The sequence below is a fragment of the Haliotis rubra genome, unplaced genomic scaffold (assembly GCF_003918875.1).
Source record: "Haliotis rubra isolate DU_JTF1 unplaced genomic scaffold, ASM391887v1 Scf157, whole genome shotgun sequence".
Taxonomy (NCBI): domain Eukaryota; kingdom Metazoa; phylum Mollusca; class Gastropoda; order Lepetellida; family Haliotidae; genus Haliotis; species Haliotis rubra.
In genome coordinates this window covers 1,732,988-1,746,175 of record NW_025765525.1, presented here as the reverse complement: position 1 = coordinate 1,746,175, position 13,188 = coordinate 1,732,988, and the positions used below count along the sequence as shown (strand labels likewise).

Here is a 13,188-nt window from a genome sequence, read left to right as displayed (position 1 = left end):
TCTTCTGTGTTTGCTTTGTTTTGTTTTTGTTTACTTCTTGTTGTTTGTTTTCCATTTTCCATGCTGAATTCTGCAGACATTCCCACCGAATCATTCAGCAATGATCCACCAATAATTACTGCGGGGCTGTCGTCAACTAACATGAAGATCGGAGGGATTATGTGTTGTCATCTTTTGCTCTCCGGAAGATAGTTGCATTATGGGAAATTGGAAGGGAGACAATTTACCAAAGGGAGGTAACAACCCTAACTGAAGAGGGCTATACATCTGATGTTGATCTCACAGCCAAAGCTTGAGATTTAAAGGGAGGCAATACTCCACAAATTGTGATCAGTGACTTGTTTAGAGAGTGAGTATAGTTTTACGCCGCATTTTGCAATATTCCCCCAACGTAACGGCGGGACCACCAGAAAAAGACTACACACATTATACCAATATGGGGAACCGAACGCGGGTCACCAGCGTGACGAACGAACGCATTAACTGCTAAGCTTTTTGTAAAACTGATACAATGTCAGATTACACGCAAAGAAAGTACCGTATTTCCTCTAATAACCGCCCCGGGCGCTTATTTTTTCACCGGACCTCAAGACCCGGCACTTATTGCGCTTACTGGGTGTACTGCAATTAATTGTTAGTGAGCGTTAACGTCAAAGTTAGGGACCATTCCTTAAAGAATCTATTTTGGGATCAAGGGAGAATACACTACCGTATCCCTTTGATTCATGCCGCACCGTGTGGAAACGTGTGGAAACAACCTCAGTTCAGAGGGATACTTACCCATGAAAGGTAGGTGAATATCGAGTTTCTTTGCAAATATCGAGTTAAAAGGGTAATTTTGCATGTTGGAACCATGAAATTATATCGAGATAACCGAAATATTGAGACATCCGTATCGAGTTCAAAGAGCTTATATAATGATAAATAATGAAGGATTTTGCCGGGACAGATATGTTATATCGAGATATCGAGTTATCAGAGTTAAAAAAAACCGTACCCGGCGCTTATTTCTTAAACCGCTGCTTTACCCTTGTGCTTATTAGAGGCACGGCGCCTATTTGAAGAAATACGGCAGTTTGAAAATGACTGGAGCTAAATACATTTTGATGTATGTTGATCCTGACTGGTGTCCCTTTAAGTGGACCGGTAATTAGCCCTGAGTGCCCATCACGTCTATGATGGTGCAGTTTCCTTCACTAAAGAAGTGAATAGCTCGGTGACTTGAAGTTCAGAACGACCAGTCATTAACCTAGCGTGTTGTCAGAATAGGGAGACCGGAAGCCAAGTGTACATGGCAACGGTGATACCTGGTCTTTCGGAATTCCGTCTATCTTACCTTTAATTGAATTTCTCTAAAGGTATGTTGTATGATTAATACTATTCACATTAATGTGGAGCTATTCACGAAGAGACACAGGACGCCATTAATGTGTCTCTCTTCCATTGCTAAACACATCCCTTGGACTGTTGATCTCCAAATACTCGGAGGGATGCAAAACACCACTTTCACTAAGTTATACGACACCATGGTTTGGTCTGTTCTTGACTACAGACACCGCCTCCGTGGTGTAGTGGTTAGAGCGTCCGCCCGGAGAGCGGAAGGTCGCGAGTTCGATCCCCGACCGCGTCATACCAAAAGACATTAAAATATGGTACATGTACTTGTTTGTCCCTGCCTGGCGCTCGGCATTAATGGGTACAACAAGGACTGGTCGGCTCGGAGTCAGTATAATGTGTCTGAGTGGGGTATTCATGCTTCACTGCGGCATAGTATCTCAGTGGGCTAGCACTATAAAACCAGCTAAAGTCTGGGCTAGTACAAGCAGCCACACATACACATACACACGCATGCACGTCGTGATATGAGCGAAATATTCTCGACGTTAAACCCAATTTCACCTCACCTCTTGACTACGGGGAGAATATATGGGGTGCGTATGACGCTTCTAGTGTAGAGGCTGTCCAAAACAGAGCAATGCAGTTTTTTTCTTGGCTTCCGTAAAAATGCACCCTGGGACCCACTAATGCTGTGATTGGTAATATGGGGCGGACTCCATCTAGTGTACGGCAGTGGGGAAGTGTCACCCCTCTATACATGAGACTACCTAATCTACAGCCTACAAGACTGACGCATAAGATTTTCTTATGGGCTCACACCTGGGGTTAGTCTGTCGTACAGACCCTGAAGCAAATATATCCAAGAAAGCAAGTCTAGATTTCCTCAGTTTCAGGGTCTCTGAAAATGAAGAAAGTCTCAGGGCTCCTTTTCATTATATTATTTTTTTTTACTATGAACTTTTTTCAGTAAATTATGTTCATTTCAGAGACTAGTTGTTAGTCTACCCTTGGGTCTGAGGGAGAGAAACAATCAGACTGTACAGATTCGTAAGAAGTTTAAGAAGATGAATCTGCAGCTTTTTATACCTCTACATAACCGCTACAGTAGTCGCCACGTCTCAGCTGAGGTTCAACACAGCGTCTTTTTACAGTTCATAGATGGGTGGAAAGCTGATTCGACACGACAGTATAACACAAATGGACGTGGTGGGAACAAATTTAGACTGTACAGTACCTTCAAAAACGTGTTTGGGCGTGAAATATACGTTTTTAGATATTTGAAGAGATCGTTTAGAAGAGCCCTTGTACAGTTCAGAAGTAGAGTTGTTCCTTTGAGAGTAGAAACTGGGCGTTACAGCGACACAGGGCTTTGGACGAGAGAACATGCCCATTCTGAGATGACCAAATAAAAGATGAGATCCATGCTTTGATTAAGTGTCCCCAATACTAACATGAGAGAAAGGAGCTTTTACACCTCTGATGTGCCAAGTTTGTAGATTTTATCTGTGATACTGATAAAGTAGGTCTTATATATACTATTCCAAACAAGAAACGCATAACCCAGAACTCTCGTGCGAAAATGTATTTTCAAACATGTATAACTCGTCCACAAATAGACTTCAAGAAATGAATTTTTACATCAGTTTAGAACAAGGTAATGTCTATACAACCAAGTGGATAATTTTAGATAACGGAGACGTTGAGCGCCATGGTGACCACGTAGCATGGTCCCGACGTCAAGTCTCCTGGCTCTCAATCCAATCTCTCTCAACCTGTTCCGTACAGTTTGACCGGATATCCTCCAAGTCCAGCTGCTGTGCTCTCACACGTGGCAGTACGATCACGCGAATGTAATTAGATATTTTACTCTAATTTCCTTTAATTTCCTTTAATTTCTCTGGGAAATGATTTTCTTCAGTCACTGAAAGACGCTGGTATCTGCATTTGTGTCTGTGTCTGTGTCTGTATCTATGTCTGTATCTGTGTCTGTATCTATGTCTGTATCTGTGTATGTGTATGTGTCTGTCTGTGTCTGTGTATGTGTATGTGTATGTGTCTATGTCTGTATCTGTGTATGTGTATGTGTATGTGTATGTCTGTGTCTGTGTCTGTATCTGTATCTATGTCTGTATCTATGTCTATGTCTGCGTCTATGTCTGTATCTGTGTATGTGTATGTGTATGTCTGTGTCTGTATCTGTATCTATGTCTGTATCTATGTCTGTATCTATGTCTGTATCTATGTCTGTGTCTATGTCTGTATCTATGTCTGTATCTGTATCTGTGTCTATGTCTGTATCTATGTCTGTATCTATGTCTGTATCTGTGTATGTGTATGTGTATGTGTATGTCTGTGTCTGTGTCTGTATCTATGTCTGTATCTATGTCTGTGTCTATGTTTGTATCTGTGTATGTGTATGTGTATGTGTATGTCTGTGTCTATGTCTGTATCTATATCTGTGTCTATGTCTGTATCTATGTCTGTGTCTATGTCTGTATCTATGTCTGTATCTGTGTCTGTGTCTGTATCTATGTCTGTGTCTGTATCTATGTGTGTGTGTATGTGTATGTGTGTCTGTGTCTGTGTCTGTGTCTGTGTCTATGTCTGTCTGTGTCTCCATGTCTGTGTCTGTGTATGTGTCTGTATGTATCTGTGTCTGTCTGTGTATATGTCTGTGTCTGTGTCTGTGTCTGTGTCTATGTGTCTGTGTCTGTGTCTGTATCTGTATCTGTGTCTGTATCTATGTCTGTATCTGTGTCTGTGTATGTGTGTATGTCTATGTCTGTATCTGTGTCTATGTATGTGTGTGTCTGTGTCTATGTATGTATCTATGTCTATGTCTGTATCTGTGTATGTGTATGTGTATGTCTGTATCTATGTCTGTATCTGTGTCTGTATCTATGTCTATGTCTGTATCTATGTCTGTATCTGTGTCTGTGTCTATGTCTGTATCTGTGTCTGTGTCTGTATCTGTGTCTGTATCTATGTCTGTATCTGTGTCTGTGTCTATGTATGTGTGTGTGTGTGTGTCTGTATCTATATCTATGTCTGTGTCTATGTCTGTGTCTATGTCTGTGTCTGTGTCTGTGTCTGTGTCTGTGTCTGTCTGTGTCTATGTCTGTGTCTGTATCTGTGTCTGTGTCTGTGTCTATGTCTGTGTCTATGTCTGTGTCTATGTGTGTGTGTCTATGTCTGTGTCTGTGTCTGTGTATCTGTATCTGTGTCTGTGTCTGTGTCTGTGTCTGTGTCTGTGTATGTCTATGTATGTGTCTGTCTGTGTCTATGTCTGTGTCTATGTCTGTGTCTGTGTCTGTATCTATGTCTGTGTATGTGTGTATGTCTGTATCTGTGTCTGTGTCTGTGTCTGTATCTGTGTCTGTGTCTGTGTCTGTATCTGTGTCTGTGTCTGTATCTGTGTCTGTATCTATGTCTGTGTCTGTGTCTGTGTCTGTGTATGTGTCTGTGTCTGTGTCTGTGTCTATGTCTGTATCTATATCTGTGTCTATGTATGTATCTATGTCTGTGTCTGTATCTGTGTATGTGTATGTGTATGTGTATGTCTGTGTCTATGTCTGTGTCTGTGTCTGTGTCTGTCTGTGTGTCTGTGTCTATGTCTGTATCTATGTCTGTGTCTATGTCTGTATCTATGTCTGTGTCTGTGTCTATGTGTCTGTATCTATGTCTGTATCTGTATCTGTGTATGTGTATGTGTATGTCTGTATCTATGTCTGTATCTATATCTGTGTCTATGTCTGTATCTATGTCTGTGTCTATGTCTGTATCTATGTCTGTATCTGTATATGTGTCTGTGTCTGTGTCTGTGTCTGTATCTGTGTATGTGTATGTGTCTATGTGTCTGTGTCTGTATCTATGTCTGTATCTATGTCTGTGTCTATGTCTGTATCTATGTATGTGTATGTGTATGTGTATGTCTGTATCTATGTCTGTATCTATATCTGTGTCTATGTCTGTATCTATGTCTGTATCTGTATATGTGTCTATGTCTGTATCTGTGTATGTGTATGTGTATGTGTATGTGTATGTCTGTATCTATGTCTGTATCTATGTCTGTGTCTATGTCTGTATCTGTGTATGTGTATGTGTATGTGTATGTCTGTATCTATGTCTGTATCTATGTCTGTGTCTATGTCTGTGTCTATGTCTGTATCTATGTCTGTGTCTATGTCTGTATCTATGTCTGTATCTGTATATGTGTCTGTATCTATGTCTGTATCTGTATCTGTGTATGTGTATGTGTATGTGTATGTCTGTATCTATGTCTGTATCTATATCTGTGTCTATGTCTGTATCTATGTCTGTATCTATGTCTGTGTCTATGTCTGTATCTATGTCTGTATCTGTATGTGTGTCTGTGTCTATGTCTGTATCTATGTCTGTATCTGTATCTGTGTCTGTATCTGTGTCTATGTCTGTATCTGTATCTGTGTATGTGTATGTCTGTGTCTATGTCTGTATCTGTGTCTATGTCTGTATCTGTATCTGTGTCTATGTCTGTATCTGTATCTGTGTCTATGTCTGTATCTGTGTCTATGTCTGTATCTGTATCTGTGTCTATGTCTGTATCTGTATCTGTGTCTGTCTCCGTGTCTGTATCCATGTCTGTATCTGTGTCTATGTCTGTATTTGTGCCTGTATCTGTATCTGCCTGTCCCTGTGTTTGTATCTGTGTCTATGTCTGTATCTGACACGATGCAATATAACTGAAACACCATCCAAAAAGGAATAAACCCCTCACTCACACTTCTCTGTAGCAAATATACCCGAGATAGAACCAGCAATCTCCATACCAATGAGACGAATATGGCTGTAGTTGCACAGTAGGTTTCAAGTGTACCTCCGCTTTTGAGTACATCGCAAACAGAACCTGCTGATCCGAGTTGCTCAGCTTCAAATCCAGATAATGTTCCACGGCCTTTCTGTATTCAATCACAAACTGGCGAAACACGCCTTTCTCAGCGATAAGAACTCCCCCTCCCACCCACACGTACATATTTTTAAAAATATCTTCTGGCCGTTCCTCCAAAGAATATCGAGCCACTTTATTGATAGCTATTTTCTTCTCATCAAAGTCGCGAGGAAGTGTCAACCGGAAGTCCCTTTTTCTGCTTGTGATTAACCGGAAGTAACCAAACATCAACCCACATGTAATATTTGGTATGGAAGAAGTCACTCTCTATAGCTTTCTCGACACACGCAAGTATTTTGCATTTTGAACACATGGGTATTCTGGAACCACTGTATTGGGTTGGTATTTTGGATACTTCGGGTCAGAGTATATGTTACGGACTTTGTCCAAATGGTCAAACGCCCATAATTGTTTTTTCTCAATTTTGATGATTTTTGTGATGTTCATCAAGTGTTGTCGCATGTCCGTGAACAGTCGGACAAACTGGTCCGAGTCGGTGTACACAACCAGAGGGTTCCTTAGATGCTTGTACACAGTGGCCCACTCCAGATACAACGTGGGACCAAACGTCTCATCTTTACCTTTTATGAAGTTACCCAGGCTGAAGAAAGCAGTCACTACCGTTACGTCCGGAGGTACTCGGGTATCTCCGGTAAACTTGGGATAAGATCGGAAGAAGTTGTCGGTGTCCGCTGAACATGGTTGAAACTGCAATTTCTGGAACGGAAATACGTTATTTTAATAGCAAACAGTTATATAGGACTTTATAGCACAAACATGATATAACGTCAACAACACAAACAACAAAGGTGCTTTACATACTCAACTAATCTGGAGTTCGAACTGGAAAACCCCGGGGAGCAAGCAAACGCCTTTACTACTGGACTACACCCGTTAGAATTTATCTTCAGTAACCCATGCTTGTCGTAAGAGGCGACTAACGGGATCCGGTGGTCGGGCTCGCTGACTTGGTCGCCACATGTCATCATATACCAGTTGCGCAGATCGATGCTCATGCTGTTAATCACTGGAGTGTCTGGTCCAGAATCGATTATTTACAGACCGCCGCCATATAGCTGGAATATTGCTGAGTGCGCCGTAGAACTCACTCACTACTACTGGACTAGACACTTCAGTATCTACGTGAAACATCACAAAGCTGGTCATAATGATTTTATGAAAGCAGAGCATGAGTGAATTGAGTTTAATGCCAGTTTGAAAAGCTCCTTAGTTATATCGCAGCCAGTCTGTTTAGTGTTACGTTATGTGGAAGGATCACTCAAGTGAGTATGATGTTATGCCATTCTTTTCCCCGATATACCTACGATTTGGGGAATCGAATCCAGCATGACGAGCGAACGCTTGGGCTACCCCTTCGTCCCCGAGAAGCTCTTGAAGGAAAGTAAGTCGAATTTGATAGATGTTGTGTTATGAGTGAGTGACCCATGTTCAATGCCGTTTTTTAAGCAATAGTCGTGCAATGTCACGACTAGGAGACATGGTATATGCTTCAAACGGTGTCTCGATTTGGGGAATGGGGCCAACGGGCGAAGGCTTAAACTACTAGGCTACCCCACTGTCCCAACGGAAACGAACGACGCAGCATTGCCCTGGTCTCGAACTCAAGGCACGAATTGCAACGCTTCAGATAAATGTACTGCTTTTATCAAATACTACATGAAGTGAGTGAGTATGGTTTTACGTCGCTTTTAGCAATACCACAGAGGGGACACCAGAAATGAGCTTCACACAATGCATTTGATATTGCTAAAATCGGCGAAAAATCATATTCACTCACTCACTCCAGGTGATTAATGCTTAGGCAGGTTTGCGTTTACCACTTTGGTGAAACACAGCATGAATGGTGCAGACAAACCTAGAAACATAATCGGGATGAACCGGGATTAGAACCAGCGATCGTAGGTTTCCTGGATCCCCAAGGGCCGTTACTCAGTCAACGAATTTACGCTTTGGGCCACCAGCACCTTCTTGAAAATGTTTTTATTTATTTGATTGTTTGTTGTTTAACGCCGCACCCGGCAATATTCCAGCTACATGGCAGCGGTATGTGAATAATTGAGTCTGGACCAGACAATGTAGTGATTAACAGCATGAGCATCGCTCTACGAAAACTAGGATATGAGGACATGTTGTCAACCAAGTCAGCGAGCCTGACCACCCGATCCCGTTAGTCGCCTCTTAGGACAGGCATGGCTTAGGCGGATCTAGGTGGGGGTGGGGGTGCGCGCACCCTGACTTTTTGTCCTGAAAGTTTATTAAATGACCATTGAAACTCTAGTGAAAACGGATGAAAATGAACTGTGCATCCCACCTTTCTCAAATAGCTGTACCCGCCCTTGCATAGGTTGCTGAAGACCAATTCTAACAGGTCTTTATAAACAGTAATATGATAATTAGAGATGCTTTTGCTACTGCTACTTACCCGGATCACAAGGAAGACAAGGCCACCACAGGCAAGGAACTTCAGGAATCGGACCCAGCCTCTGCGTGCACCCATTTTCGAAGGACTGGAAAAGAAAAAAGAACACATTAAGCACAGTGCAGTTGTCACATGATAGGAAACAAGTGAAGCTGGTCGTCTATTTTCGTCACAGTCAATATACTCGGTATAATACCAACTATTATGGTCGCCTGTGTAACGTACCGATGAGGTTTCTGGTGAAACCCCTTTTCTAAACGGCGTGCCGGACGTTGTGGGATTTAGCTCAGCACAGAGTTCGAAGTCACAAGAAGCTAATGACATTTTTATTCACAAGAATGAAACAGTGAGAGAAGAGTTTAATTTTACGCCGCTTTTAGCAATATCGCAGCAATATCACGACGGGGTACACCAGAAATGGTCGTCACGCATTGTACCCATGTGGGAAATCGAAACCGGTTCTTCAGCGTGACGAGCGAACGCTTTAACCACTAGGCTACCCCACCGCCCCTGCAAGAATGAAATAACATGGGGTGGACACAGAGAGTCGGCACAACCCTCTGGGCTGAGGGCTAGAGCTAACCTGTTGGGAGAGTCTAAACCCTACTGACCAACATTTTGATTTCCTAAGTATTTATCTAAAATTGAAACAACAAAACGATTATGTTTCGTCGATGATGCAAAATGAGGTTTGCCCTACAGTATCCAACAATAAATGAAATGGCCAGACAAAGGGGAGTAATTAATCCTGCTAATCCTAATTCGTGTGGCACTACAATAGTCTTGTTGGGGTCCCCCATTTGTCGGAAGCTTTGGTTCCAGATAAACAAAATCACTGATGCGCGCTAATCCCTCAACAAGAGGATTAACTTATAGGCTGTTTCGGAAAAACACGAGGAGTAATACGTCTCAATAACTGTTGGGGGCAATGGTGTATCCTTGTGGTTAAAGCCTTCGCTCGTCACGCCGAAGGCCCGGGTTCGATTCCCCACATGGGTACAGTGTGTGAAGCCCATTTCTAGTGTCCCCTGCCGTGACATTGCTGGAATATTGCTAAAAGCGGCGTAAAACTAAACTCACTCTTCAACGACTGGAGTCGAGCGTCAATATTGCGTTTTCTGACTGGTTCTGTCCTGCGTGCATTGATAAATCTGTCTTTACCTATAACATGGCTTCTCACATTTTAATAGGATTCATTTGGATCAAACAGAACTTTTCACATGTTTGTTTAACATACCAAACACATGGACGCTCAACTCATTTACGGTAATCTGATGTTTTCTATCATGTTGACGCTTTCCCGGCAATACCCGACAGAACCTGGTTTGACGCTTTCCCGGGTATACTAAAAATTGAAATAATTCTTTCCCGGACCGACACCCCTCAGTCTGTCAAACGCTCCAATGAGACTACGGGTAACAACTACTCAATGAAAAGCCTTAAGCCGGCAAACTTGCGGGTCGTTACTCTCGGTTATCATCACATCAGCTGTCTGGCAAAGTGAGGTCTTGCTGACACATTTACTGGATGCTTGAATGATTATAGTATTACAGAGACAAAGACAGACAAAATAGTATGTTTATGTGTCACGTGAATGTACATGTCAAAAAATGGCAACGGTAAAAAGACATAGAAAAATACAGACACAAGGCCAGATGGCCAATGAGACACACGAGACAATATGTGCATAAAATGTATAAAATATAAGATTTAAACATTAAGGAGTATCACACATATGAAAGAATTAAGGAAAAGAAAGAAATTTATAGGGATGATAGCTTACGCCGATACATACGGCTAACTAAAGCGGCCAGTGGATTAACAATAATTTCTGTTTGTAAGAGGAGTGTAGCTTGTTCAGTGTTTGATAACTGAGCAAAATTTGGGTGTAAGATACTAGATTTTCTAAACAGATCATACCGAAGATCAGAATAATAAGGACAGCTAACTAAGAAATGGACTTCGTCTTCGACAGCCTGACTACTACAGTGACGACAAAGCCTGTCTGCAAGTGGCGTCGCAGGACGAGAAAATCTACCACGTTCTATTTCTAATGGAAGTGTACCACAGCGAAGTTTACCTAGAACGCTACGGTGCCATCTGGGCAGTATAGCAGTTATGTATGGTTCTGGAGTAACAGTGTACTTAAACTGTCTATATGTGCGTAGCTTATTACCGTTGGGATTACCCTGGTCATTCCACAATTCCCGTAGCCACTCCTGATGATCTAACAACTGTATACGTTGAAATGACAAAGTCAATTCACTACTAGACATGTGTAGCAAGTCTTGCACTGGGAGTTGCAACGATTGTAATAAAGATGACACTGTGTTATCCCATGATTTGGCTAAAGCCGTGACCAGCTGCTAATAACAGAAGGCAATCTATCAGGTGCCATACGGTGCAACCCCAAAACGTAATACTTCTGTTCTTTGTTTTGACAAAGTACTAGTCCATCCCATATCACCCCTTACTGCCAAATTAGGGGTTTTGCTATTTACGCCAATGAACAATCTACAAGCAAGGTTCTGTACTGCACTTATACAATTAAAATCCTTAGTTCCCCAGAGTGCTGCACCGTAAGACAGAATAGGTTGCACTAAGTTGTTGTACAGCTTATTATAGACGTTATAAGCCATACCTCCCACGGACTTAAACTTACACATCACCAATCCCAGCGCGCGGTTAGCAGACTTCGCTATTTCTTTAGCAGTGTAATTTAAATCAAGATTTTCCTCAAGCCAAAGTCCCAAATATTTATAGGCGTTAGTGTAATCAACATAATCATCACCAATCACAAAAACAAATTTAGATCTCATAAACCGTTTAGGACGATAATGAATAACTTTGGTTTTCTGAATATTAACCAGAATTCGCCAGCGGGAGCACCAATCAGCTACAACATCCAACATTCTCTGCAATGACACCTCGTCAGGAGCGATAAGTGCTATGTCGTCTGCATATAATAACAAACTGAGCCTAACATCATCAATTTCAATGCCACATCCTAAACCGTTTATCTCGTGAGCAAGGTCGTTCACATATATTGAAAACAACGTACAGTAGACGCTTACTCTGGGCTAGATCTTAGTGAGACTAAATTGAAGTGTTTGCTTAATGTTGTTCTAATATAGGCGATGACATGTTTACTTTATACATCAAAGCAGTTAATAAACAATGTAGACTTAGCTTTTGTCTTTCTGAAAGGTGTGTCTGAGAGATGAGTATACATGTACAGTACTTATTACCTTAGGCTAGGATTATCTTTTAAACTATGTAGTCGTAACTTATACCTTCTTGAATAGTATGTCTGTGAGATGAGTTTTCATTACTTTAAACTGGTGTCTTTCTCTAAGCTATTACCGATCATGATGAAACTAATATTCTATATTATATTTTCCTAATATCTCAGCCGTAATTTATCGCTCGCTTAATAATTACGAATGATTTTTTGTACGCTGCAAATGGAAGGGACATAACTCTTGTGCTCTAACGTGTTTGTATATTCCTAGGAAACCTGTAAACTCTTACATACCAGTTAGTTTAATTAGTTTAACATCGCTTTGAAGGTCTAAGACCTTTACTTCTTTGGTTGAACCCACGAGTAGGTATTTTGCTGAAGCGTGAAACTAGCTCATTATAAAGCGCAGAACAGTGAGTTAATTTCAAGAAAATTAGAGCAATAATTTAAATCAAATCCTGCACTTAAGCGTGACAACCGACATTTGTATGTGATCACCCGGGAAGATCCGGGTTAGAATTGATCTTCAGTAACCCATGCTTGTCACAAGAGGCGACTAACGGGATCGGGTGGTCAGACTCGCTGACTTAGCTGGCACGTGTCATCGTATCCCAATTGCGTAGATCGATGCTCATGCTGTTGATCACTGGATTGTCTGGTCCAGATTCGATTATTTACACACCACCGCCATATAGCTGGAATATTGCTGAGTGCGGCATAAAACAACAAACAATCATCTGTACAACAACGTGAGGTGAGGTGAAATGGGGTTTATGATGCCAGAACAGATTTCCCACCATTAAACTTCACTTGGCATAATGTCAAACTAGTTTTATTGTGCCACCGCCAACATTTGTCAAGACAAATGTTCCAATTCCCTTGTTATAACGCTAACCTGTTTTTGCCAAGTGGCCAGCTCCAGAACACGAGCTGTTGGGAGTCAACAGTCAGTGAGTTGTTCCATCCTTCGTTAACCTTCATGAAGAATGAATCCTTTAGTATTGTTTCTCTGGTGATACTATTTTTGGCAAATGAGTGCCCTGATTCAGATTATTAAATGTACATCTATTAATGGACTTGGTTTTGACCGACTTGGCCTCCCTCGTTATAGCGCCATTACAGTTACTTTCTTTTGCCTGGAAATTTCATTCAAGCTTATAACATAAGGTAAAATTGAGGGGTAAGGATATACGCCTTGTTCCTCATCATACAGAAGTTGAAATCCATAAATTTCCAAGACTT

At 41.5% G+C, this 13,188-nt stretch overlaps 1 protein-coding gene across 1 annotated transcript; it reads right to left on the bottom strand.

Moving 5' to 3' along the window:
• Nucleotides 1-6,049: 6,049 nt before the first annotated feature.
• On the bottom strand, nucleotides 6,050-8,817 carry LOC124271040. The gene is made up of 3 exons (XM_046706097.1): nucleotides 8,709-8,817; nucleotides 6,553-6,982; nucleotides 6,050-6,486 (listed from the first exon to the last, which is right to left on the bottom strand). Exons 1-3 carry the CDS (start codon nucleotides 8,814-8,816, stop codon nucleotides 6,095-6,097), a joined length of 930 nt encoding a protein of 309 aa, XP_046562053.1. The 5' UTR covers nucleotide 8,817; the 3' UTR covers nucleotides 6,050-6,094.
• Nucleotides 8,818-13,188: the final 4,371 nt, after the last annotated feature.

Coding starts and splice junctions, on each gene's coding strand:
- LOC124271040 (XM_046706097.1), bottom strand. CDS start 8,816: ATGTGTTCTTTTTTCTTTTCCAGTCCTTCGAAAATGGGTGCACGCAGA. Junction 6,983..8,708: donor TTGTCTTCCTTGTGATCCGG/GTAAGTAGCAGT, acceptor TTTCCGTTCCAG/AAATTGCAGTTTCAACCATG. Junction 6,487..6,552: donor TCAAAATGCAAAATACTTGC/GTGTGTCGAGAA, acceptor GGTTGATGTTTG/GTTACTTCCGGTTAATCACA.